Source organism: Cyrtonyx montezumae, unplaced genomic scaffold (genome assembly GCF_038088225.1).
Source record: "Cyrtonyx montezumae isolate F1298 unplaced genomic scaffold, pur_monq_1.0 scaffold_2, whole genome shotgun sequence".
NCBI lineage: Eukaryota > Metazoa > Chordata > Aves > Galliformes > Odontophoridae > Cyrtonyx > Cyrtonyx montezumae.
This window is the reverse complement of record NW_027071936.1, coordinates 13550000-13575512: the sequence shown is the minus strand read 5'-3', so window position 1 is coordinate 13575512 and position 25513 is coordinate 13550000. Positions and strand designations below refer to the sequence as shown.

Here is a 25513-nt window from a genome sequence, read left to right as displayed (position 1 = left end):
CAGCACCTGAGCAGCATGCTGCTGACATTCGTAACCGCTAGTGCCATGAGTTATGCAACAGCTGCTACAGGCTGTGCTCGCGTCTGGTCCTGGCTGGCACATGCCAGTTCATACCAGCTGGACACAAAACACAGCACAGATTGAAACTCAGAATGCTTGTGGAACAGAAAAAGGTATTTTGACTGCAGGTTGCAGATCCTGCAACGTCTTCAGCCTTAAACACAGCTGCGTTCATCATTTATATAAATTTAAGACTTCCTTGAGGCTTGACATAGGGTTTATCAAGCTCCATCTGAAAAGCTCTGCGCAATATTATGTGCAAAACCTAGCCAGATGCATTTCAGTGAGGAGCGCTGCAATGACTTTCCCACCACTTAACAGAAGATCATAATTTTCACATAAAATTACAGAGTAGTGGTTGTAACGCCACTTGAAGGCTGCCTTTGCAGAAATCTGACTGTCAGCAGCTTCCACGGGGGGAACAGAGCGGTCAGAGTCTCAAGAACATCCAAGTTATGCTTTATCTGTGGTATGCCTGGAGTTGTGCTGAAGACTCACAAGATAAGACCATTGCCATGACAGCAGGCTAACAGCTGAAAACACCGTCAGAGAGCTCTGTGAGAACAGGATGGCCTTGCTCTGTCCAAAACTCCCCTGTTCAAGTGGAGCTAATGATGTGAAACCCTACAAATCTAGCAAGTAGAAAAGGATGCCCAAGAGAAGCTCCAGGGGAAGTTTGGAACTTTGAGACTTGCGGACAAGCGCTCCCACAGAGTGAGGATGCCCGCTGGCAGGACCAACATCAGAGCCCAGACCAGTGACCTCTATGCCTGTTTGTCTCCCTCTCTCCTCTCCCCAGTCTCTCTTTTTTCTTCTTAAAAGTTAAGTAATGCAAGGCTTGTTTTCCTTTCTTACAAAGTCATGCAGTTAAGCATCGCAGCTTAGTTAGAAGTGCACGAGTGCCAACACTTTTAAGATTAATTAGTAGAATTGACAACTGGGGGGTGAAGGGAGGGGGCCACCCCTCCTTCCTTTCACAGGGTGGGATATGGCAGCATCTCGCTATTGCTTTTTTAAGCTACTGTACAGATGCAAAGTTTTAACTGATCTGAAAGCCTTCCCTCCCACGCTTTGTGCAATCAGACACTATTGAATCTGCATATCACAACTGCTATTGGGTAAGCTACAAAGATTTGCCTCTGTACAGCATTCCTCAGAATGAACATGGCTAAAGATAACTTTGGAACAGTTTTTTAAAGGCCACTTGCTTTCCCTGTCCAAGAGTCCCAATAATTCAGCGTAAGAATAGGCTCCTGTGTATGCCCACAGGCCTGACTGCTGTAAACAGGCACAGAGAAAAGATCTATTGTCTATGCTGCCTTTGCTTTTGGGCGCTGATTTCTTTACTGCCAATTGAAGAAAGCACTTATTTCCACAAGCAATATCACAAATTAAGCGGTAAAAGTCACCGCAGAAATTCCCAAGGTGACAGATGAAGAGCTCTGCCCACGGCTGCACGCTCTGTCCCAGGCACGCGTGTACTACAAGGGCGAAATACAAAACCACCAAAAGAACAGAGCATGGCTTCGCTGCACACAATGGCAACGGATGCATTTCTGTCAGGAAAACCAACCACCACCGGTTCGAGCAACGTTCCGACAACGCCATAACACGTGCTACAGCGTTTGCGTTTCTTGCACCTCCGTGGAGTTGTTTGGTTTTGTCGCAGCGAGTCAGCTGGGGAGAGACCCGCGCGGCCACCTGAGGTCCGTGCGTTCCGCAGAGCCGCACGCTGCCCTGCCTTTCCAAGTACCGCACGGCGCTCCCAGCTCAGCTGAGCGCAAAATCGCGAAGCAATTCGCTACGGACACACAGACACACTTTAGTCCGGGGTTCGGCGGAGCGGAAAGGACGGGCTCATTCTGCCACGCTGCTTCACGACGCGCCCGGGCGCCGAGAAAGGCAGCGCTGCTGAAGACGCCCACGAGGAGCAGGACTCCGGCCCCGCGCTCCCGCCGCGGCCTCCCAGGCAGGCTGGGCTCGATGCGGCGGCAGCCCATCCGCCCACCCACCCATCCCTCAGCCCGCGCTTTCTCCCCACGCGGCCCCTTCTTGTCTCACAACCGCCCCTCGCGCACGCCGCCGCCGAGGCGGCCCCCTCCCCTGACAGCGTGGGGAGGGGCGAAGGCGGGGCGGCCCCACTCGCGTGCCCCACTCACCGCCCGTCGGGCGCCCCGCGAGCGGCAGCGGCACCACCGGCGGCACCAACAGCAGCCGGCGCGGCCCGGAGGCGGAAGCGGCGGCAGGAAGTGAGGTCGGCGCGGAGCAAGAGCCACTTCCGGCGGGGAGGAGGAAGCCGAGGGCCGGACGCCCGCAGCCGCGGGGACGCGCCCGTCGCCCCGTTCGCCCCAGCCTACCCGAGCGGTGCAGTGCCACCGAGCAGCGTACGATAACGTCCTCGAGTAGTTCTCATGGTTAGATGCTTTTATTAAAAAGTCATTCCTGAAGCGTTCTTTCAGTTAACCCATTTAATGATCTGCAGTGGGGAATTAAAATCAGAAGTTAGGGTGTGATGTCTCTAAGGGATGAACTGAACTTTTTGGTACCGGCTCTGTTGACACAAATATTTATAGGCAATCTGATCTTTAGACCAATTGGACAAATGCAGCTAACTCCCTTTGCTATAGAATTACTGTACCGATTAGAAGGTTGATTCTGTGTCACCACAGCTTACTGCATGCTTCTGTGTTTCTCCAGGAAAAAAAAAATCACAATAGCACGTACAAACTGACATGGAGACCGCAACGCTGCAAGCAGTGCTATGGCCATGGCTCTCACAGCTGCCCACCCAGACTGGGCAGTGAGGCCGGCATCCACACCTACATTTACTGAATGCAGGAAGGAATTTCAGCACCGCTTGACCAAGGAACCAGGCAGATTCCTGGCAGTCTGGTACCACCTTACTTCCTGTACAGTACCCTTTGTGGAGCTGATTTCCAAGGTGCTGAGAGTGGCAAATGACTTAAATCAAAAGACTGCACCTCTCTACCCTCAGAAGTTTCTCTGAACAACTCTGTCCTGCGTTGGCTACTCTTGTTCAGAAGGCGTTCCATTTACTTCATGAGGCTCAGAGAAAAGCTACCAAGAGCAGAGCTTTGAAGTACTCTACCCCGTTCTTTTCCCCGTTGCGTTGATTAAGAGGCACTGAAAATAGCTCCACACCAAGTGGCATCATCAGCTCTGGAAATAAGTCCCGAATTCCTACAGCTGTAGGCTCTACTCCACTGACAGCTGTACACTTTCAGTCTGTTTCGGTGGCTGCTGCTGTTGTTGCTCATACTTCCTTGCTGGAAAAAAAAAAGATAAAACAACACTGATCAACACATTACACTACTAATATATATATATATATACACACACACACGTATGTGTGTGTATACCTATGTATGCGTGCAAATACAATTCAAACAAGAGAGATGTAAGATGAAAGAATGTTGTTTCATAGTTCAGCTGCATGAGGAGAAGTCAGCCACCATACAGGACTCGTCCTTAAGCACGTGGCCTTGGAAGGTCTGAGCAGCAGCATCACAGCAACGTCAGCGCATGAATGGCAGACATATCATACCATTCAGATTCTTTTGTGAAAAAAAAAAATAATAATTAAAGACTATGGCTTCAGAAGTACTATTCTGAGCAACTTGTTAGTCACCCAGTAACTCTCCACTGGTCTCTGCAGCACACCAGCCACCTACTAACGATGACATTTACTTCAAAAGCAATCTGGTTAGCAAGACAAAGGAAGATCAAAGCCTCGTGCACAGCGCAATGCACAGAAAACGCCAGCTGGCACTCCTCTACAGGTAGCACGGCCGTTTAGTAGCACAGAACACCGCAGCCTGGTTCCACAATCTCAAAGTTCAAAAGGTGGTCTCAGCTCACTACGCTTTCCTCGCCCATCCTCCCTCTGGTGCTTGCACGGCAGAGGCGAGGCACAGGCGTGTTTCTGTGAGCTGGCAGTGTACAACACCAGAGCCGTGTGGCGCTCTATCTCAGCCCGCCCTTACCGATGGAGTACATCTCCAGCTGCTGCCGCAGGCGGATCTTCTTCATGCTGTTGTAGAAGTTGGGCTCGGGCGCCGTCTCGGCTGCAGGGGGCAGAGTGAAGATGCGCAGGATCCTCCTCTTGTTCCTGCGGGGGTGCGGGGGCACGGTCACGCGTGGGGTGGGCACGGCTGCCCCTTCCCTTCTCCTCCCTCCCCCCTCGGCCCCCTTACCGCCGCGTATAGACGAGCAGGGCGAGGCTGGCCAGCACCACCAGCAGGTACACGTTGGTGGCTTCGTTCCAGGCCTCATGCACCGAGTAATCGATAGCCGCGCTATCGCCCAGCGCCGCCGAACCGCCTCCACCCGCCCCCACGGCCGCCGCCATGAGGGAGAACGGCGCCTGGCGGCCGGAAGTGACGTCACACGGCCTGCGCGGAGCGGCGCTTCAGCGTGCCCGCCGCCATCTTGGGGAGGGAGGGGCTGACGTGCGCTCCCCTCCCACACCGCGTGGTTTTGTTCTCGTTGAGCTGTGCGTGGCTTGCGGGGCAGCCTCAGTGGTATGTCTGTCGGTAATGGTTTTTCTTGTAGTTGGTGCAGCGGATACAGCTTGGTTTTCTCTTCCGCGCTGCTTGTATCTGAGGGAAAATGCAGGCAGGCAGAGAGGGCGGTAGGAGGTGTGAGTTGGGGTGGGAAAGGGGTGCAGAGAGAGTGCTTCAGTGTAGAAATGTGGGGAGTTGTCTGAAGTGCTTATTGGGACATAAACTAGCCAAGCAGAGCACGTTCTCACACGCCCACACCCTCACTTTCTTCTTGCTCCTTAATTTCCTACATCTGAGCCATGCGGTAGGCCGGATTTCATGTCCTTTCTCTTCCCTCTTCCTGCCCACTCATGCTTCATTTTTTCACGTTATAATGTCACAACTCTTAAAGGTGTGTAAAGCAAAGGAAGATAAAGTTATTTGTGCTTACGCTGGAGTCATTTGTTATCACCACTATTGATAAGTCAAGAAAAAAAAATACTTACAGAGCTTGGTGCTCCTATTCCATTTCAAATGTTCAGAATGAGTCCTGATGCACCCGGGGAGTTCCTGATTTGGCTCATTACTGATTTGAGGAAGGAGCATGCACACCGTGCTGATATGGAATCTGCTTTGTGCATGTCCAGGCAGTCTGTGGGAACTGCGTCCTTTAGGTAATCGTTCTCTTAACGATTTTTTGTGACGATCTTGTCACACGGTGTGACAAGTCACCCTGCTCCCGTGCTATGGGACTGCTTGATGGGTGCATAAAAGGGCAGGGCATCAAAATACAGATTAGTGAAAATGAGAACATCCAAACATTGAAAAATAGAGCACTGTTATCATGAGAAAAATTCCTTGCCCCCCCCCCCCCCCAATGGTGTGGGAAAGCAGAGCTGGAGGACATCAATTAGACATAATTCTAGGTCATTAAATTGAGATGGCACCCATGCACAGAACTGTGGAAACCACTAAAACAAATAAATCTATCAGTTAAGAAACATGACTCAAACCGGTAAATTAAGCCTGGTTTCATGGGTATTGAAAACACTTTCTCACAAAGTTGAGGTTTTTCCTTTATTTATTTAATTTTTTTACCAGTACACTTAACTTTTTGGCCAACTGGCCTGACAAAGAATAGCAAAACATGGGTCGTGTCTCACTGCTATCTGCAGACTTAATTTTCAATCGAGCTCACTTGTACTGGGCATAGAGAAGGTGCATTTAATATCTATATCCAATATCTTATTTAATATCTATCTTATTTAGCTTGGAGAGGAGAAGGCTTTTGGGAGACTTCATCATGGCCTTCCTATAAGTATATATAAGTATATGAGGGGAGCATATAAACAGGAGGGGGAACGATTCTTTACATGGATCAATAGTGATAGGATAAGGGGGAATGATTTTAAACTAAGACAGGAGTTTTAGGTTGGATGTTAGGAGGAAATTTTTCATTCAGAGGGTGGTGATGCACTGGAACAGGTTGCCTAGAGAGCTTTTGAATGCCCCAGCCCTGGTGGCATTGAAGGCAAGACTGGGTGTGTCTCTGGGATGCCTAGTCTAGTGGTTGATGACTCTGCCCATTGTGGGGGGGGAGAGGGATGAAACTAGATGATCTTTGATGTCCTCTTCAATGCAGGCCATTCTATGATTCTATGATCTATCTAAAGGCACTCTCTTCATTCATCCTGCAGCTCCAGTCCGGACAACTTGGGAAGATGCTGAATGCCCTGGGACTGCACCCAGCATCCCTTCTGGAGGAAACCAAGACTTACATCTACAAAGTGCAACTTCATCTCTCAGGGTTTTCCTACTGCGAAGGAGTGGACTCTATCTCATCCAACAGGTGCCTGATTTCTTTCAGTTACTTAAATAATTTAAAACAGATAATCTGCCCACCCTCTATTCAAAAGAAGTAGAGATTTTCTTTCTCCATGTGTCTTTCTGAAGTTAGCAAATGTTGAGCTTGTGGGTAGGACAGCGTTTGGTGCTGTGCTAAATGTGAGTCTTGCAAACCTCAGAAGAGGCCATCTCCCACTTGCTGGCCTTTTGCAATAGGACTTCTGGGGTGTAGGCATTCAGAGTGACTTTCTCGAGGAATTGTGTTCAAATACCAAAGCTGATTGACTCCAAAGCTTAGGGAAGTAATCCTGCCCCTGTACTCTGCATTGGTGAGGCCTCACCTTGAGTGCTGTGTTCAGTTTTGGGCACCTCAGTGTAGAAAGGACACGGAGGTGCTGGAGCAGATCCAAAGAAAGGCAATTCTGGTGAAGGGCTTGGAGAATATGCCCTACAAGGAGAGACTGAAAGAATGGGGATGTTTAGCCTGCAGGAAAGGAGGCTGAGGGGAAACCTTATTGCCCTCTTTCAGTATCTGAAAGGTGCTTAGAGCGAGAGCAGGGTTGGTCTCTTCTCACTGGTGACAAGTAACAGGACAAGGGGAAATGGCCTTAAGTTGTGCCAGGGTAAGTTTAGGTTGGCTATCAGGAAACACTTCTTTACAGAAAGGGTCGTTAAGCGCTGGAATAGGCTCCCCAGGGAGGTGGTTGAGTCACCATCCCTGGATGTGTTTAAAAACGGTTTGCATGTGGTGCTAAGGGACATGATTTAGCAGAGGGTTGTTAGAGTTGGGGTATCTGGTTAGGTCGTGTTTAGACTCGGTGATCTTTGAGGTCTTTTCCGACCTGAGTGATTCTATGATTCTAGTGCATCATTCCCTCCTCTTATAGCTTCTATAGCTTAGGCTCCTGAACACCTTCAGAAATTGGTGTATAAACTGATGTTGAATTTGGTCTGCAAAGTCAAGCCTTGCAGTTGTGGTTCAGTGCATAACAAATGGTGTGACCTGTCCACATAGAGCATTTAGCTTATTTATTTGTAGCTTGGATTAAGTCAAACGAAAAAGCCAACACTAGTGTATACTGCTAATGTGTCAGGAGGGCTTTAGTCTCTGTTTTTTTTTTTTTTATATTAAAGTTTTTTATATGGAAAGGACTGCCATTTTGTGCTGTGCCTGTGTAGCCTGCATGTAGGCACTGAGCAAATAATATGTAGTAACAAGTGTCACTGACACAAGCTGCTCTGGAGAAATGCAGCCAGTGGGGACCTCAGCTTAGCAGCTGGATTGTCAGTGCTACACAGTACCAAATACACAGGAGGAGTTTCAGCTGTGGTTCAGACACAGACCCTCGCAGAAACCACCTGTAGGGGAGGAAGAAAGTCTAACTGTGTAATTTAGTTTTAAAAAATCCTAGCTTTATCCGAAGCAGAAGCTTCGATCAGCCTGTGAAGAAATGTAGCATTCACTTCAGACCGATTGAACGGTTGAGAGAATTGCTGAAAAGGGTCTTCCAGCTCAACGTGGGAAGAACCCTATTTTCAGAAGTCTTCAGCATCTGCCAACTGCTATAAATTTGACTGGAAACTGTCAAATACTGAACAACCTTGAAAATCCAGTTCCTTCCTGTACAAAATGTGAATGCTGGAATCTAACAGTCTTCTGAAATCTATGGCCAAGGAATCTGAGCGTGTCTCTGTATAAAAAATATATGTAATTATTCACGGATTTTGAATCATCCAAGGCTCAATGGAATCAGCAATTGCTGAGGCATAAGTATCAGTGTCATGTAAATACATTCACCATTTAATCCTGATAAATACTGGATTTTAGAGTTCAGAACGCAGAGTGATAATTATTGGAAATCCTGTGGTCATCTCAAATATGTCACCTCAAGTATACAATATTTCAGTTAAAATCAAACCATAAAATACGTTTTCTTTTTTAAAAGTACCATCTAGCATATAATTTTTGTGGATGAACTCTACAAATATGTGCATTATATCACGCTAGAAGAACTTGAGAACCACTTTTTTTTTGTTCCCAGGGTCACTCAACTATTGGTAACGTACTACAGTCATAATGATAGAATCAGTTTACAGTTGCAAGTTCTGCCAAAGATCTCACAATTATATTTTGCAAGCAACACTGCCTCTGTTCACAGAGGTAGCAGTGCGATGTTTTGTTTATGTGGTACCTAAGAAAAATATTGTTTTAGGGTTGTGACAGAATTTCAAACAGTTTTTGTGGTGTTCTAAACTTCTGATACACTTAATATATTGTTACCACTCCATTGAATACAGAGTAGCACAGGCTTTGAAAGAATCCCTTAAGAAAATAACCCCAAAAAGAATCATAGAGTCATGAAAGGTTGGAAAAGACCTCTAAGATCATCTAGTCCAACCATCCACCTATTATGGACACTGCCCAAGAAGCCATGTCCCTCAGTACTACATCTGCCCTTTCCTTAAACACCTCCAGGGACGGTGACTCCGCCACTTCCCTGTGCATCCTGATCCAATGCCAAGGAAGAAAGGCTATGTTCAGTTGAACCAAGTGTGCCTACTTTATGCCTTCAGCATTTATCCAGACATATGTAGCAGCTGATATTGATATGCACACCGTATGTTTTACATCTAATGGTGTAAAGCATACAGATGAGTTGCTGTAAAGGCTGCTCACCTGGATTCAGGATTATAGGACTGCTTTTAGGATGCAGTCTGAAACCCGTGGCACACAGACTGAAACACACTCGAGCCATCTTCTATCACCTTGTAGTTTGGGGAAAAACAAACAACACAGAATCATAGAATATCCTGACTTGGAAGGAACCCATCAGGAACATCACGTCCAACTCCTAGCTCCACACAGGACCAAAACAAACAAATAAAACCAATAAACACTTAACCCTGTCTTGACACTGACCATCTAGGTGGTTTGGAGAAGCCTTCTGCAAGAGAAGCACCAGGAGCAGTCCTGCTCCTTCTGGAGCCTGTATCTGTGTGACCAACTTCTTTGGTGGTGCTTTTGAGGTGGAAGAACAGAGATACAATAGCAATGCTGGCAGTAACCGTCTCAGGTGTTTGGGAGAAGCATATTTTGTGGGAAAGGACAAGGAATGCGGGTGCCTTGATTTGAGCTTGGGATGAGAGCCAGCAGTGTTGTTGAACAGAGCAGAGCTGTGGCAGTAGTCATGGCAGTAGTCATGTTCACTGTCCTAAGGCCAGCCAGAGTGTGGATGAGAGGAGCTCGCAGGTTTTTCTCTGCGAAACAGAGCCGTTCGTGCTCTTTCTCCTTTGATGTTTTCCATCAGATAAAAAATACTGCTTATTGAGGGGCAGAAAAGCTCCTTAAATGTTTTCCACGACTGTCATTGATGATGAAAACTGTAATGGCCAGCAGACTGATTTAGAAAGAAGGGAGGCAATTGCACGTAGGGCTGACCTGCCTCTTCCCTTTCTAGGAAGCCTCAGCTAAGTTCCAGTAAGAGAAAAGGAGCTGGAAATGAAGGAAGGACAGGTCAGGGTCCATACTATCTCAAGATTGTGTAAGAGGTTAATTGGGAAGAACAGAAAGAGGAAGAGGGTGCAGACTCCTCCGATTTTACTGAAAGGCTGCAAGAAGGTGAACTTGGTTAAGCTTGGAGCAGGCTGAGATCAAAAGGGATGGTAGCAAATGCAAGTAAAACAAGCAAGTTATAGAGGAGGTGGCACCTTCATTTGTCATGGTGGCTCTTCTGAGAGCCCTTACGTCTGCCTTGTTACAGACTTGCTAATGCAAACACCGTGCTATCTTTCAGGGGTATTTTGAAACCTGTTAGAAAAGCACTCTCCAAGGCCAGATCCTGCGTATGTTTGAGCATGAGAGACTGCTGCTAAGAACTAAAGCTGAACTGACCTTCATGCTGCCATCTAGTGTTCCCGTGGAGATAGAAATAACATTCCTCAAAGAAACACTTGAAAGCTCCATTAATGCCGTGTTCAGAAGAAAATTTATTCTTGCTGAAATACAAGGCTGGACGACACAGAAGCTGAGTGGGAGGGAACGGGGAAGAGGCATGTGAAGGACACAGTGTTAAGGCAGATTTTTTTTTTAATTTTAACTGTTTCACCCAGGAATAGAAACCAAGGCAAGATTCAGAACCAGGATTTGTCCCCATTTATTTTTCACTCTTTAAAATCCATACGGCTGCTTGCAAGGTGCAGTAGTACACAGCAGAGCAGGAATCTGAGCAGCAAGAGACCAGCATGAGAAGCTTGGCAGGTTCTTCTCGACTGTCATTGCTACTGCCATAAAAAACAAATGGTGTGTTTCCTTCACAGACATCAGATTTCCCTTCCAAGTATACATAAGGGCTAACAAAAAGCAACAAATGCTGTTGTGGGGATAAGCAAAGGATCTGCCTTTTGTCCTGTCAGACCTTGATCCTTGGCTTTGAAGAGCCGCAGTAGGATGCTTTTCCAACACTTGCACATCCTAGCTTTATGCTGGAACTGTAAAACTCTGGACAACCCTATTAATAACTCATGGGATGAATTATACAATTACAGCAGAGATGACATTCTTTTTTTCCACACCTTTCTTGAAGGTGTTTTCAATTCAAGTCCAAAACACACCTGAGGTATCTAAAGTCACTGCTCTGTTTTGGAGCTTTGATTTCTGACAGTGTGAACAGGAAAGCTGCCAAGGAGAGGTCTGCTGGCTAGAACTGCACAGCTGGAAAATGGCCGAATCAGCTAAATTAGGAAAATGGACTGCCCACTGGGGAAGGAAAATCATAATGACCAGCTTCAAAAGAACTGCTGTCATTATAAGAAATCAGATAGGAATTTGGTCATTTGCAGAAAAGTCTTCTCATTTACAATAAGATTTTGATACCAAAAGAACACATGCAGTTAAACTCGAGTAAAAAAACTGTTTTCTCAGTTCAGTTATAACATAGATGGTTTAAATGAAGAGGACTATCGGTGTGACAAGGAACAGAAAAACTCTTCAGCTCTTCTTGGTGTACTTCTCTGCCTGTAATTCACTTTTGGAGTACAGACAACGTGAAAGTTGTCTGAGGACCTTAGGCCTTCCAAAGACATTGTCCATAGTATAGAAAGTCCTCTAGTAGTGGTAGAGTCCACATCTCATTCATAGTGTTCCTGTGTTTTTTTTCCAGCCAGAGAACAGCTAAATCCCAGTCTCACCAAAAAGGCCTACTGCAGAGTTAAGGCATCATTATTCTCTTCCTCCAGTGCTGGTACCTGTACTGTCCATATAGGTATCAAGAGCTTTCTCCTAAACTCACTGAACAAAAAAGCAGCCTTTTTTTTTCTTTTTTTTATTTTCTGATGAGTACCTTTTGAATTCAGGCCTGACAGTGTTGTTCAGGAGTAAGGCTTTCATTTCCAGCGTACAATTTGCTGTGGAAGGAAGTCACATTCTCTTCATATTCCCTGTTCTTTCTCCTTCCATCCGTCCATGACATTCAGTGAACACAAAAGTGAGTGCAAAAGGGATGAAATGAAGACAAATAAAAGATACATTTCAGCTCTGTTCCGAAGCACTCACACTTTCTGTGGGTTAAAAAAGAGCGAGAGGACTCTTGGACCCTCATCTGCAAAGAACCTTGCTGAGAACACTGTAGGGGCACAGGTTTGAAAACCAATACCATGCCTATTTAAGTCTTCTGTGCATCAGTTGCTTGCCTACGAAATAGCAACGTGTTTGTTCAGTGGGATATGTGGACCACAAAGCGATGGCTGTGTGGCTCTCAAAGCAACCTATTCCCTGTCCAGCAGGGAGGCTGGGTGTAACATGAGTGATAGGATGAGAGGAAACGGCTTCAAGATGCACCAGGGGAAATTCAGACTGAAAGTTAGGAAATACGGTCAGGTGTGGGAACGGGCTGCCCAGGGAGGTGGTGCAGTCACCGACCATGGAGGAAACGTTCAAGGAACAATTAGACACTGTGTTCAGGAACATGGTTTAGTGAGAGCTATTGGTGACAGGTGGACAGTTGGACTGGATCATCCTGGAGGTCTTTTCCAGCCTTGGTGGTTCTGTGATTCTGTGAACGTCACATCAGGGCTCACCAAAACCTGAAGAGAACTGAGGTACTCATTTTAGAGTGACCACTGCTTTTATTCCACAGAGAAGTGGGTGAGGACTGTGTGGGTAAGACATGGGTCAAAGGCCCTGGAATCAGCACAGAGCTTGGGAGGGGCATGCCGTAGTCTCTGCTCCCCAGCCCTCTGCCAACTAGTTTAAGTAGGACAGTATTACTTTGTTGTTGTTGTTTAAATTCCTTTTCTGAACAAAAATGCTTTGTGTTTGAAAAGGGAGTCTTTATATAAATGTTACTGAACAAAAATTCTGTTTCTTGAGAAATTTCTCCCGTTCTCAAAACTTAATTCCTCTCCCCCTCCTCCTCTTGCAGTGATAGATTAAACATGCCAATGGGAAAGGCGCACCACTTTGGCCCTGGGTAGATAATTTTTAATCAAAAGGTGCAAGTACCAAGTCAGTTGTTTTTATTTTCTCAGTTGAGGGGATAGATTTTGCCTTTCAGGCAAGCTAAATAAATAAGAACATCCACTTCAGTCTGCCGTTTGTCTCACGATTCACTACAACATTTCCCTAGTACCAGGCATGGCTGCCTCCCGAATCAACAGAGTTAAAACTTTCTTGTAGGTGTCTAAGATCTCCTGGGCAGACGGCCTTTCAGCTGGGTCCTTCCTCTTACATGCCACGTGGATGTCAAACAAGTGCAGCCGCACGATGTCACTGCCCTCAACGTGGCCCAAGAGAAAATTGGAGACATCCGGGATTTTCCAGATGTCTGTTTTCTCATCGTATGGGGGCATAAGGTCATCATCAAAGGGCACATCCTCTCCATAGGGCCAACGCTGCTCAGGAGCTACAAAGTCGCCCCAGAGCTCCCGATGACCACACTTGACCAGCTTGCCAGCACTCCTGTTCACAAGAGGCAAAGCATCCAAATCATTCACCACGATGTGAAAGTCACTCGTTAGAAGATACTGAGAGAGCACCTTGTCCAGGTCGTTCGAATCACACATCACTAAGGTGCCCACAGGGCTGCTGTGCAGGTAGCGAATTATGTTCACGTAGTCTATAGCAAGCATCAGCCTTCGATGCCAAGTGTTCATGCTCTTGTACCTGGGGATGTGCAGAGTTTCATTCAGGCCCCTCAGGGAGCCTAGAGGATGGTACTCGGTGAGGATTGTGAACTGCTTCTCACAGTAGCCGAGCAGCCGGACCACGTGCCTGCTTTGTAGTGCTTTCAGCATCTTCAGTCCGTGGAGGAAGTCCTCCTTCAGCTCTGGTTCAGTGAGCTGTGAAATGACCACTTTGTTTTCCTTCCACTCAGAAAGAAAGACCTGAGGACACAGAAATGATGTATAAAACATATGGAGAGCCTTCCTCCATTGACTGTTAGCAGGTGGTATCCACGTGAACGCTTCGTCCCAGCTGCAAACTACAGTCACCCAGTGCAGTCAGTCCCGTGATGGTGTGTGAACGTACAGTGTACTGTCTGTATGTTCCCTGTGCATGTACGTGTCGCAGCAAGCCCTTCCTGATTTTGTAACCACAACATACGATGCATCACGATTTCCTGAGCTTTCATTGGAGTGGATGGAGTGAACAATGGAGTGAGTTCATACCACCCAGGCTCTGCCACGGTTGCATCGTGCCAAGCACACTACCCATCCCTGCGGTGCTGTGTGTACAGCTGGGTGTTGTGTGGTGTGAGAGAGGTACAAACTGGCCACGATCACGTTTCTCCTGCCTGTTCTGCTTACCTGACTTGTGGCCCTAAGGAGAGCTATAAAAGCAGCATGGGCAGCCAACAAAGCCCTTGCCAGCTGACCCACAGGAGAGAAGGAAGGATAACCAAACTCACCTTTTTCACGGCTCCTTCACCAACGCATTTGAGTTTTCTGACTTCCCTACTGATGGCTTCGCAGGAGAGCCAGGGGGAGCAGTTTCTCAGCGGCCCAAGTCTGAAGGAGCCGTGAGGGCAGAGGCCGGGCTCGGCGTCGGCGCGGCCCTTAGAGCCGTGCAGGTTGCCGAGGGACAGGTAGAGCAGGGCGTTGAGGAGCAGCACCGCCAGCAGCAGCAGCGCCAGCAGCAGCGAAGGCGCCTCCTTGGGAGGAAAGTCTCTTCTCACGAAATGCGGCTTCTTTTCCATCCCCCCTGTGAAAGACACGGAGCTGACGGCGCCCTCGGCAGCGCAGGGTTCTAAGGCGCTGCTTCATGGCAGCCCACGCAACCGCGTCACCGCGCTGCCCGGCCGCGCTCCCCGGCGCGGCCCGTCACCTCCGACCGCCACGACGGGGCCGCGGCGCCGAGCGCGCTTCCGGAGCGGCGCCGCCCCGGGGCGGAGCGCGGAGGAACGATGGCGGCCGCGCTGGCGGCGGCCGTGGCGGCGGCGGTGGGAGCGCTGCTGCTGGCGCCGGGCCGCACGCAGTCGGGCGCGGATGCCTCCGCTGCCGGGCCGCCTCCGCCGCTCAAGATGGACCAGGCGCTGCTGCTGGTCCGCGACGAGCTGCCCGCGCGGGGTCTCCGCCTGGCCGCCCGCTCCGCAGCCTGCCACCGGGTGAGCGCGCCGAGCCGCGCGGCGATTAGCCCACGGCCTGCGGACCGGTTCGCCTCACCCTCCGTTTCCTCCGCAGTGCTCCTACCAGCTGCTGGCCGTCGTCCCGCCGGGCGACGGTGGTCCGGGCGCGGCGGCGGTGGTGGACACTCAGCATCCGCTCAACCTGCTGCTCAACGGCTCCCGGGCCGGCAGCGAGCTCTGCAAGTAGGTGCTACGGCCCTGGCTGTCTGTGCTGCTGGGTTTTTGTTTCCCCGGGCTGCGACTGACGATCATCTTCACCTCTTTCCTGACCATTGAGGCGTTAGAGTCCGCCACGCTGCGGGTTGTGCTGGGTGGGTCTGGGTGCGGGGCCAACTCGTGCCAGGGCCTGGTCTCACTTGCATAGAGGTGGTGGTGCGAGGAGGTGGGTGATGTGAGCTCAGAGAGGACGATCCTCTCCCTGCAGCTCTCAGGGTGATGCCCTGTTATCTATGTGGAGCAGCAAGTTCTGTCTACCTTTTGCTTTACAGGATTCAGTATCATTTTGGAGAGTTTGGCAATTACTCTCTAGTGGTAAAGACCCTAAGCACAAGTGCCAAAACCATTTCTTGTGAAGTAGTCATCAATGAAGGCCCCATCAACAGCTACCTCCGTATGTATTGCTCAGCTTTCCCCTTTCATTCTGCAACACGCATGTCTCAGTAAAACCAGCTACCTGAAATGCCTCTGCAAGCCACCCACGTTGTGCTGAAATGTGCCATGGGTCCACACATCCTGTCAGTGTTTTACCTCCTTATGTTTTACATCCCTGCCTGGAGGCTGTGGCCAGGATCAGGTCTTTTCACATGAGATACTCTGTGACCACAACATTTTTGGAGCAGAAATTATCTCCACAAAAATCAGAGGGTATTTTTTCCAGAGGGAGTTGTTGTCATTGTTAGTTCCTCTTTCCTTCCATGTTTCTGAACATGCACAGGACCCTTGTTCTTCCCTCTGTCCTGCTGCCCTCACAAAACAGGAAACGAGCCACAGTGTTTGGATTTCTGTTTTGCTGATGTGCTTTTAATTTTAAATCTGCCGTCTTACTTTTTTTTGGTTCATCTCCTTTCCCAGGTGGTCTTTAAGCTCTCATCTCTTCCATTCCTCTCTTTTGTAATAGGTTTTTCTTAAGTTTTCCAGCTATAAAGAACAATCCTTCACACTTTGAAATGCTATTACTCTGTCCACATCCTCTTCTCACTGAGGCCAAATCTGAATAGATTTTTTATCAGACCATCAACCCTTTCTTCACTATTGCTTCAGTGTGCATTTATTCTGCCTTTGTTATATGAAGATGTGTAGTTGCTGATTGCTAGCCTGCTTTGGCTTTTGTTTTGTCTCTTTGGGACTTGGGCTGGGGATACATATTCTGAGGTGAAAAGTGGTGTGATGGACGGTGGGTTGAGTTGGTTGTGCTTGCATCACTCCTGTCTAGACCCCTGCCAATGAGCAGTTCTGTAAGATACTGTGTTCTTCTCTTTTCCATGTAGCTATCCTCTTTGCTTTCCTGGTTTATTTGGGAATCCTCGCTATCCTGATCATCTGTCGCCTTTTAATGAAGTAAGTGAACAGCATGTTAACACCTCCTCATGTGTGACATGGGGTCACCCATTTAAAAGCAGTGCGGTAGTGCTTTGGAGTCTCTGCTTGCAGGTAAGACCCTGCTGCCCGGCTACTGTGCTCAAATCAAGCTGTGGTAGCTCATGTGCAGAGCAGTTGTTGGGTGAGCAGCTGATATCAGCCATAAGCTGATGCACACACTCCTTTACCCTCCCATGACTTATTCCTGGGAACAGCCTCGAATCAGCAGTACAGGTCAATGGGATCTAAGCAACTTTAACATCTGTGGTCTTCTGTCACGTGTACTGAGGGGGTACGAGTCCCTGTCTGTGGACAACCTGAGAGTAGCGTTCCCAAACCTGAGCTCGTAGCAGTGTCAAATGTGATAATAGGTTTAATAGTGATATAGGTCAATAGTGATGAATGGTTTAACTGGGGTTGCAGGTACTAGTTGTATATCAGCATTACATACGTGAACTGGAGAAACAGGGTCTGTCCCAGCTTTTGATTTATACAACTAAATAGTTGATATTAAGATGGAATCGGCTATGAAGTAGCCAATTTTTGGTTGTTTTTTTTTTTTTGTCTTTTCAACTGTTACTAATTTTCAGAATTGGTCCAGTCAGAAACTGGGTTTACAAGAAACTGAACCCTAGGGAAACTGATCGTCTGATTAATTCTGTGAGTGACCCAAATACCTTCCATTTGCATTTGGTGGTGCTTTTGCCTCAGTAACGCATGCTGTCTGGGCATCTAGGGGCTTTTTTATTATTATTACTTGCCATCTCCTTGTGCATGTTCCCTTTGCCAAATCTTGTTTTGGTGCCAGACAGGCAGTTTTATGTTCTTGGAGAGTACTGGGCTGGGTTTCCAGGTGGGGTTTATGGATTCCTCGCTGAACTCTTGCAGGTTGGGAACATACAGCTTTCTGCCCACTTTAGTTCCCTTGAAGGACATACGTATGTGAAAACTGTCCCCATCTGATGCAGGCAGTGTAAGGTTGAAATGCCAGCTTGTGTGTTTGCTTGCAGCAGAGTAGGAATTTTAATGGGAGGTAAGCTTAAATCAAGATTCCCCTGACAGCCCTGGAGTTGGCATTTCTGTGGGCTGTATTTCATACTAGAATATAGATGGAACCTCACAGTCGGGGCTTCATATATAGGAGGTCTGAACCTGTGTGGAATCAGAAGAGCTGTGAGCATAGCTTTTGTGCAGTTCTTGAAGTTGCTTATCTCCAATTACCCGTGTTAAAGCAATGTTGCTGCCTTATGCTGTCACTGAAGCTGATCAGAGTGGTTTAGGGAACTGGTCTGGAAAGAAGCTGGTCCTGCTTTTAAAAAGATTCATTTTCTGCTGGTTTAGCTCCCTGAGCGGTCTCTCTGAGGTGTCAGACAAGTGCTGATGGAATGGGACGGGGCTGATTCTGTTGATGACAGTCAGCAGCTGGATCTCCTCAGTTCAGTTGTAAAGCTGTCCTCACAGGAATGGCGAGTCTGTGACTGATCTGGACTGGACCCAGCTCCCACAAATCTCAAACACAGGACTTTCTCGCTGGCTTATTGTTTCCACCCTGGTCAAAGGTGGATTATGGAGCATCTGCATTGTCCTGTCAAATGCCGTTGCTACTCTACGGAGCCACTAGGGGGTTAGAAGTAGCAAGTGGGGAAGCAAAAAGAAAAGGAAGACGGGGAGAACCAGGAGAAACAGTGCGCGAACGCATGCAGTTCCACGGCCAGCTGCTGGCTTGCTTTTCTTGTGTCTGATTTTGTTCCTTCAGGAGCTGGGGTCCCCCAGCACCACGGACTCCATTAACAGTGATCCTTCCCCACGTTTGTGGAGCGCGACCTCTCGGCAACGCCTGCGTTCCCTGGACACGTTCCGAGGGTGAGCATAAGACCTTGCCTGGAAGCAACTGTCCCAAGGGGCACAAGGTTTTTCCAAAGAGAGATTGACAGTATATGGAAGTACATAACAGTGGAATTGTTCGAGTGTTTAACTTGAAAGAGAATCAAATTTATCATTACTTATGTTGAATCATTGCCACTGATCTAGTTTGAGGAAATGTTTAAGTTCTGGTTCATGGTGGAAAAGAGGGAATTGAGGGAATGGCCACAAGTTGTGCTGGGGAAGATTTAGATTAGACCTGAGGAAGCATTTCTTTTCTGAAAGAGTGGTCAGGCACTGGAATGGCCTGCCTAGGGAGGTGGTTGAGGCACCGCGCTGTTCAAGAAGCGTTTAGATGAGGTGCTAAAGGATTTAATTTAGTAGTTGGGTAGAGATAGTGATAGGAGGATGGTTGGACTAGATGATCTTATAGGTCCTTTCCAACCTTATGAACTTATGAACTTATGAGAGCAACCTACATTCACCGTGAAAATGCTGCATGGAGGTGCTTACTTCAGTTCACTACCGTGATCTTTGAAATACTGCTTCCTGTTCAGCAAATCCGGAAGCTTCATATGTGATCTTTCTTTGAAAATAAAATACATGAGAACTAGTTAGGAATGTTTTAGCAGAGTAGATGTTAACTGTGTTTGTATGTATGTATTCACTGACATACAGTACTTTCTGTGTTTTCATTGTTTCTTTTTAGCCTCTCTCTTGTAATTATGGTGTTTGTTAACTATGGAGGAGGAAAATACTGGTTCTTCAAACATGAGAGTTGGAATGGTAAAGTACAATTGAGACACAGCTAGTCTGCATTTTAAGTCCAGTATCCAGGCATGGTTATATACCTGCTGCATTGTGTTTAGTTGAGGGCTGTGATGCACTGCTGGTTTGCATCAGTACAGTATCTAGCCTGTTAGGCTCATGGGAGAAGCAGTGCATATGCAGTGATGGCATAATTTCAAATCACAGTCTGTAACCTTCTTACTTTTGACATAGCTTTCAAGAGCCATGGTCATTAAACAGAGTATTGTAGTCAAGGCCATGCTGCTTGATGCCATGCAACCATAATGCTGTGCTTGGCAAACTGACGGGGGAGGGGTTGGGCAGTGTGCTGCCCTGGAGAAGGATAGCAAGGATTCCGTCCCTGAAGTCTTTCCCAAGGCACAATTATGAACGTGGTCTTGAGGAATGGTAAAAGCAGTGAAGCGAGATAATGGAATCTGTGTAAGTTTTGCTTACATGTTTGTGATTTTGGTGTATCAAACAGTTGCAAACATTTTTCCAGAAACCCGCCAATGATGCTGTTTAAGTTTAGGGAAGTTTTGAGGAAAATAATGTGTTCCTTCTTATTTCTTTTGTAGGACTAACAGTGGCAGACCTGGTTTTTCCATGGTAGGTCTTCCTGAAGCATAGTGTGTCAAGTGATGTTAAGGGTTGCCAGGGGAGCGTTGCATATGCCTCCGTATGGAAATGAATTGGGAGGAGTGAATTTGTGTTAAACAGCTGTTAGGAACCTGCCCCTGTTGATGACAGCGTGGTCCTTATGAACCAGTAGAACAGCTGAATGCTCCTAGCTGCTTTGCATCCCCTTTCTGTTCTCTAGGTTTGTGTTTATCATGGGCACATCAATATCGCTGTCGCTGAGCTCCATGCTGAGGTGGGGAAGTTCTAAGCAGAAGGTGCTTGGGAAGATCCTCTGGAGGAGCTTTCTGCTAATCCTGTTGGGAGTCATCGTTGTGAATCCCAATTACTGCCTTGGAGCACGTGAGTGAATCTGTTGCTCTGCCTCTTTGGCCAGGCTGTCTCCTATAGGAGACTGACACAATTCTTTCTCTTTGACCCCCGTGCTGGGCACTGTAGATCATCTTAGTGTTGACTTGCCCAGGGTTATGAATGATAGTCAAGTGACAGAATGGAGGTGATCCACACACCTGCAGATGCTCAGCTCTGCCTGGGGAAGAGTGGCTTCATATTTATGACGGAGCCTGTGTCTGCTCCTCCTTCACATTGGGTGTATTTTCTGCAGTGTCCTGGGAAAATCTGCGCATTCCCGGAGTACTCCAGAGACTGGGACTGACATACCTGGTGGTTGCTGCTCTTGAACTCGTGTTTACAAGAGCTGATGCTGACAGTGGGACTTTGGTAAGTTACGTGGGAATGTGACACGTGATACTGGAGTAGGGTTTGGGAGCTTTTGCTCTTGTTTGAGTACGAAGAACATGCAGCGTCTTATCTGATGTGCCACAGTGTGAGCCAGTGAAAACATCAGTGCACACGCACCTTTCAGTGTTCCCCTTCGCATGTTATCATGTCTGTCTTTGCTTTATTTGTGGACTTACTGATCCGTTCTGATAGTGTTTAGAAGCAGGCATTCCCAGGCATTTCTGATGACTTTCCACTGCCAAGGGACCGCAGGGATGGGCATCTATGCTGAATCCTGTGGCCTGTGCTTTGTCCAGTTAATTTTGGCAGTGGTTTTTCACAGCAGGGGAAAGTAATACTGCTTTTTGGCTTTTTTGCAATCTGTTTTCCCAAAAGGCTTTTGTTCTACTCAAGAATCAAAATTCCTTGTGACATTTTCCAAGCTGAAAAACATTGTGGGTTTTCGTTTTGGTTTGCTTCCCACCCCCCTCCTCAAAGAATTAAGTGTCTGGAAATGATCTATGAAGATGAAAGGTCCATTGGCAGAACCCGGTTTTCAACAAAAACAGCCCTTTCTTGTATCTGGGGAACTGTCTGTCAAGAAGTACAGGATGTCCTCAAGGGCATATTTTTCACTTGCCAGTTACTATTCCCCATTCCTTCCATCTCATGCAGGAGACATCATGTCCTGCTCTGCAGGATATTCTCCCCTTCTGGCCACAGTGGATCTTCATTCTGATGTTAGAAGTGATTTGGCTCTGCCTGACGTTTTTGTTACCGGTGCCAGGTTGTCCCAGGTAAGACTGCATTCCAGTAGTCTACTTTCTGTGGGGCATCAGAGTATTTTCTATCGGGTGGGAGAAAAAACAGTTACAGGGATAGAACAAAGATGAAATCTGTACGGGCAGCAGGCTGAAGGGAAGCATTTATCATATAAAAAGCCTTTACTTCGGCATTAGAGTAAGTGGTGTGATTGAGGTAACATCACTGCTTCTGTCAGAAGAGGCTTGTAGTCTCCTTGAAGCCTGTGTACAACTATGTGTGATCATCACAACGCCATCCCAAGTCCTGGGTCAGCAGCTGCAGAGGTGGTAGAGCAGCCAGCTTTGCTTTAGGTTCCTGTCTGTACCCCTGTGACCAGTTGTCACGTAGGACCTCCATTTCGCTGCGTGCTTCTGGCCATGGAGAACATCTAGCATCGATGCTGTAACTTGTTTGTTTCTGCCCTAGGGGCTATCTGGGTCCTGGGGGCATTGGAGATTTTGGGCACTATCCTAACTGCACTGGAGGAGCAGCTGGTTACATTGATCGTTTGGTTCTTGGAGAAAAGCATATGTATCAGCATCCCTCTTGCAATGTAAGTAGGTTTTGGATAAGAGTGTGAAGCTGCAGGCTACCACCAAGCACAGCTGTGAGGAGGGGCTTGGGAAATATGTGCGTGCTGAAGAGGAGGCTGGAAAAGATACTGGTTGCTTGCATGTCTTGTAATAAGTGCTCTCTTTTTAAGGTGCTTTACCAAACAACAGTACCATATGATCCTGAAGGGATCCTAGGGACCATAAATACCATTTTAATGGCATTTCTGGGACTGCAGGTACCTCTTTGTTTCTGTATGTTGTATGGGAAAATCTGAGCACATCTCGGACGTGGGCAGGCAACTTGTGTGCTGAGACTAGCTCTAACAAAATCTTGTCTGGAGCAATGCTTTTCAGGACACTTAGCCTAAGGTGAGTGTCAGAGAAGCAGAATCTAACCTGGCAGTGACTTGGAAAGGAACACGTGCTCCGAGCAGGCTGAGATGGATGCAGTGCCAAGAAGCCATTCAGGCTGGTCAGGGAGTCAGCATCAGTTTGTTCCTTCGCGCAGGCCCTTGCTGAGGGTTGGGAGGTGGAGCTTGAGTCACAGCGTTGAACTGACAAAGTTGCTCATCCCATTTTAACAGAGTAGGAAAGGGATATAAGGTGCACTTCTGCTGCCAAGTGATTTGCATTTAGGTATTTCTCCCATCTGTGTAAATTCTGTTTCTATTTCTCAGCTTGTTAGACACTTAGCTGATACAAACCCTATTGGTGTTCCTTGCCTTAGTGCAAGGAACCCAACGCCAACGTAACTACATTTTGAGAGCCACGTATATTTACAGGCCTTCATTTACTTTTTGTATTCTGTTTATACTAGGCGGGGAAAATTATCTTGTCATACAAAGACCAGCACAAACAGATTATGGGCCGGTTCTTTATCTGGAGCATTGTAATGGTAAGTTATTTCACCTAGCACGGTATAAGTATCATTGGGTAGCTCCCTAATCGACCTGTATTTTCATTCAGCACAAAGTGCCTGAAATGGTGCAGTGGCTGCATAAACTTTAGTAACTTTTCTCTTGCAGGGAATTATTTCTGCTATCCTGACAAAATGTTCTAAAGAAGAAGGGTTTATTCCCGTAAACAAGAACTTATGGTAAGCCAAGAGCTTTCAGTATGACTTTATAAGTATGATTATACCTAGAAGAACGTTTTTCCTTTCTTATGCTGTGATCCACATCACTTACCTCTTAAACTTTCTATTGGAAATGTGTGTAGGTCAACATCATACGTGACAACCTTGAGCTGCTTTGCCTTCATCCTCTTATTGTTGATGTATTACCTTGTGGATGTCAAGAGACTCTGGTCAGGTACTCCATTTTTCTACCCAGGTCAGTGAAAGCACAGAAGGAAATGCATTCCTTCCAGTTCTTTCAGAACTATCCTTCTATCCTGTTACGTTTCTGTACCTGCCTGTCTTTAAAGGAGTTGGGAGTTCAGAATGAAGTACCTTGAAGGAGGTCAAAACGATTCACTGGAGCTGATTTTTTGTACACAGAATTGAGACACTAGATCAGAAAGTTAAGAGATGGACTGTGCCAGTATTTAAATGAGGGTTGGAAGCTGCTGTTGCCACATGACTGTTTTAAGTTTCATCTCAAGTTCGGGGAGCAGCTGCCTAGCACCAAGCAAAATACCACAGCTGGCTCATAGCTGGTTTGGAAAGGACTGCAGAGACTTAGCTAACCTAGTGGGAAACTCAGAGGCCTGTCAGCAGATAATACCACTTCAGAAGATGTGGGAGACAAAATCCCCTAGGCGGCCACGTAGGTTCTCTCTGTGTTTTCAGATAAGCCTGTCTCCCAGAGCGTCCCCCATAGTGGTTTTAACCACACTGGGCTCACGAGAAACATTTGAGGACAGAGTGCAAGCCCACAGCATAAGGAGCAGTTCTTGAGCTCTGGTATCTGGACAGGAAGACGGGTAGGGAAACAGCGTGGTATCATATCTCTTTCCAGAAATCCCAGAACTTTGAAGAGCAGTCGGAATTTGTTTGGAAAGGGAGTAGAGCTGACCAAAGAGGTCGGCACTCAGCCACTGTAAAGACAATAACTGTGATTTTTCTTGTCATTAGTATTGCAGGAGCATTGATCCAGTTGCACTTCCAATTTAGCACATAAGTTATCTACGCTTCTTTATAAAAAACATATTCAGGAGTAAATACCTTAAATAGGGTGTGAAAGCAAACCACACATGCACAGCACCCTTGGGGCAAAGGGCATTGGCTATCAGGATTGGCTGGTACTGTTTCAGTGACTTTGTGTTGCATAAGCCTGGCAGGCCTCTGCCTGCTTCTTCTGCCAGCTCCCACCCGCTCTGTCAGGTACTAAGACCTGTGCTTGCTTTCAGGAATGAACTCAATCCTGGTCTACATAGGACATGAAGTATTTGAAAACTATTTCCCTTTCAAATGGAAGATGAAGGACAGTCAGTCCCATGCAGAGCATCTGACTCAAAACCTCACTGCAACAACTCTTTGGGTCATAATATCCTATTTACTTTACAGGAAAAAGATATTCTGGAAAATCTGATGGAGGTGTTCAGGGTACAGTAGGCCTACACACTAATGAGGCAAGCACATAAAGGTGGATTATCCTCAGATGTTGCCACTTTAGCTGGGTTGTATTAATAAAAAGGGATCCTAGTTCAAGTTTACATACCCATGGACATTATGATCAAAGCTTTATGTGAGTTAAGGACCACATAGCTTGATTTCTACTTACTGCACTTTCAAAGTATTTTACTTATCTCCTACTTTTGTATAGAGCGATTATATTGCAACACTTGAGTATCTAATGACAGACCCAAGGTGCTCACAAAATGAATTGCAAGGGAGCTCCATCTTGAGCCAGAGGGATTATCAGAAAGGACTGTGGTTACCATCACTGCATCCAACAAGGCACCAAAATCAGAAACTGGGGTTTATAAAATCTTCTGGCACCTGCAGCATCCCATCACCAGCTAATGACACACATATGGCTCAGCCATTGTCACACACCCAGTTACATTCAGGTGAAATGACACCCAAGATATATTTGCCTTCTGCTGTTAGCTGGTCATGGATCAACCCCAGTATCCTGCAGTAGCCTGCTGCCAAGGACCTCTTCTCATGGGTTATTTAGTTGGTATGCTGTTACTACAAGTACAGCAGTCCACCTCAGCATGTTCTGGGCCTTTATGTTATATATCTAGTACACATGAAGTCTTAATTACACACATTAAGCTCTCAGAATGGAGAGGTGCCAATCACTTGGATACTGACGTCCAAAACAGAGCAATCCTCTACCTAAACGGATTTGCATGAGAACAAAGAATGTAAAAAATACCAGCAGTACAGGTGCAATTCAGCCAAAAACAAAGACAACAGATCAGTTAAACTCAATGTACAATATTATTTGTCAGCTCACTGCTGTTGCATTTTTCAAACTGATGTTAATAAAAAGCCTGAAGAACCCTCTTCTGTTCTATGTATGTGTAAAGGAAATAAGACGCATTAGCATAAAACCTGTGAAAAGAAAAAAATCCAAAAACAACAAAT

The 25513-nt window shown here is 47.0% G+C and overlaps 4 protein-coding genes across 4 annotated transcripts in view; 1 reads left to right on the top strand and 3 right to left on the bottom strand.

Moving 5' to 3' along the window:
- SLC20A2 (solute carrier family 20 member 2) overlaps nt 1-2265 on the bottom strand; it is a 57238-nt gene extending 54973 nt beyond the window's left edge. Inside the window, exon 1 of the mRNA XM_065736443.1 lies at nt 2220-2265. The gene's annotated coding sequence lies outside the window, so the exon portion shown is untranslated. The remainder of the gene's footprint in view (nt 1-2219) is intronic.
- A 509-nt stretch (nt 2266-2774) lies between these two features.
- On the bottom strand, nt 2775-4442 carry SMIM19 (small integral membrane protein 19). Its single transcript, XM_065736061.1, has 3 exons — nt 4275-4442; nt 4065-4189; nt 2775-3347 (listed from the first exon to the last, which is right to left on the bottom strand). Exons 1-3 carry the CDS (start codon nt 4427-4429, stop codon nt 3277-3279), a joined length of 351 nt encoding a protein of 116 aa, XP_065592133.1. The 5' UTR covers nt 4430-4442; the 3' UTR covers nt 2775-3276.
- An 8477-nt stretch (nt 4443-12919) lies between these two features.
- Nucleotides 12920-14746, bottom strand: POMK (protein O-mannose kinase). Its single transcript, XM_065736060.1, has 2 exons — nt 14312-14746; nt 12920-13787 (listed from the first exon to the last, which is right to left on the bottom strand). Exons 1-2 carry the CDS (start codon nt 14597-14599, stop codon nt 13014-13016), a joined length of 1062 nt encoding a protein of 353 aa, XP_065592132.1. The 5' UTR covers nt 14600-14746; the 3' UTR covers nt 12920-13013.
- A 60-nt stretch (nt 14747-14806) lies between these two features.
- On the top strand, nt 14807-25146 carry HGSNAT (heparan-alpha-glucosaminide N-acetyltransferase). The gene is made up of 17 exons (XM_065736398.1): nt 14807-15007; nt 15084-15211; nt 15517-15638; nt 16516-16585; nt 17197-17266; nt 18363-18469; nt 19179-19255; nt 19837-19867; nt 20079-20239; nt 20502-20617; nt 21293-21414; nt 21848-21974; nt 22125-22211; nt 22793-22870; nt 23001-23071; nt 23194-23306; nt 24325-25146. The coding sequence occupies exons 1-17, from the start codon at nt 14807-14809 to the stop codon at nt 24504-24506; spliced, it is 1863 nt and encodes a 620-aa protein (XP_065592470.1). The 3' UTR covers nt 24507-25146.
- Nucleotides 25147-25513: the final 367 nt, after the last annotated feature.

Excerpts from the sequence above, each read along its gene's own strand:
- SMIM19 (XM_065736061.1), bottom strand. The coding sequence starts at position 4,429 with ATGGCGGCGGCCGTGGGGGCGGGTGGAGGCGGTTCGGCGGCGCTGGGC. Across the intron at positions 4,190-4,274 it reads CTGCTCGTCTATACGCGGCG|GAACAAGAGGAGGATCCTGC; the intron begins GTAAGGGGGCCG and ends GCACCCCCGCAG. Across the intron at positions 3,348-4,064 it reads GCTGGAGATGTACTCCATCG|CAAGGAAGTATGAGCAACAA; the intron begins GTAAGGGCGGGC and ends TTTTTTTTCCAG.
- HGSNAT (XM_065736398.1), top strand. The coding sequence starts at position 14,807 with ATGGCGGCCGCGCTGGCGGCGGCCGTGGCGGCGGCGGTGGGAGCGCTG. Across the intron at positions 17,267-18,362 it reads CTGATCGTCTGATTAATTCT|GAGCTGGGGTCCCCCAGCAC; the intron begins GTGAGTGACCCA and ends TTGTTCCTTCAG. Across the intron at positions 22,871-23,000 it reads TTATCTGGAGCATTGTAATG|GGAATTATTTCTGCTATCCT; the intron begins GTAAGTTATTTC and ends TTTCTCTTGCAG.
- POMK (XM_065736060.1), bottom strand. The coding sequence starts at position 14,599 with ATGGAAAAGAAGCCGCATTTCGTGAGAAGAGACTTTCCTCCCAAGGAG. Across the intron at positions 13,788-14,311 it reads GTGAAGGAGCCGTGAAAAAG|GTCTTTCTTTCTGAGTGGAA; the intron begins GTGAGTTTGGTT and ends CTGTGTCCTCAG.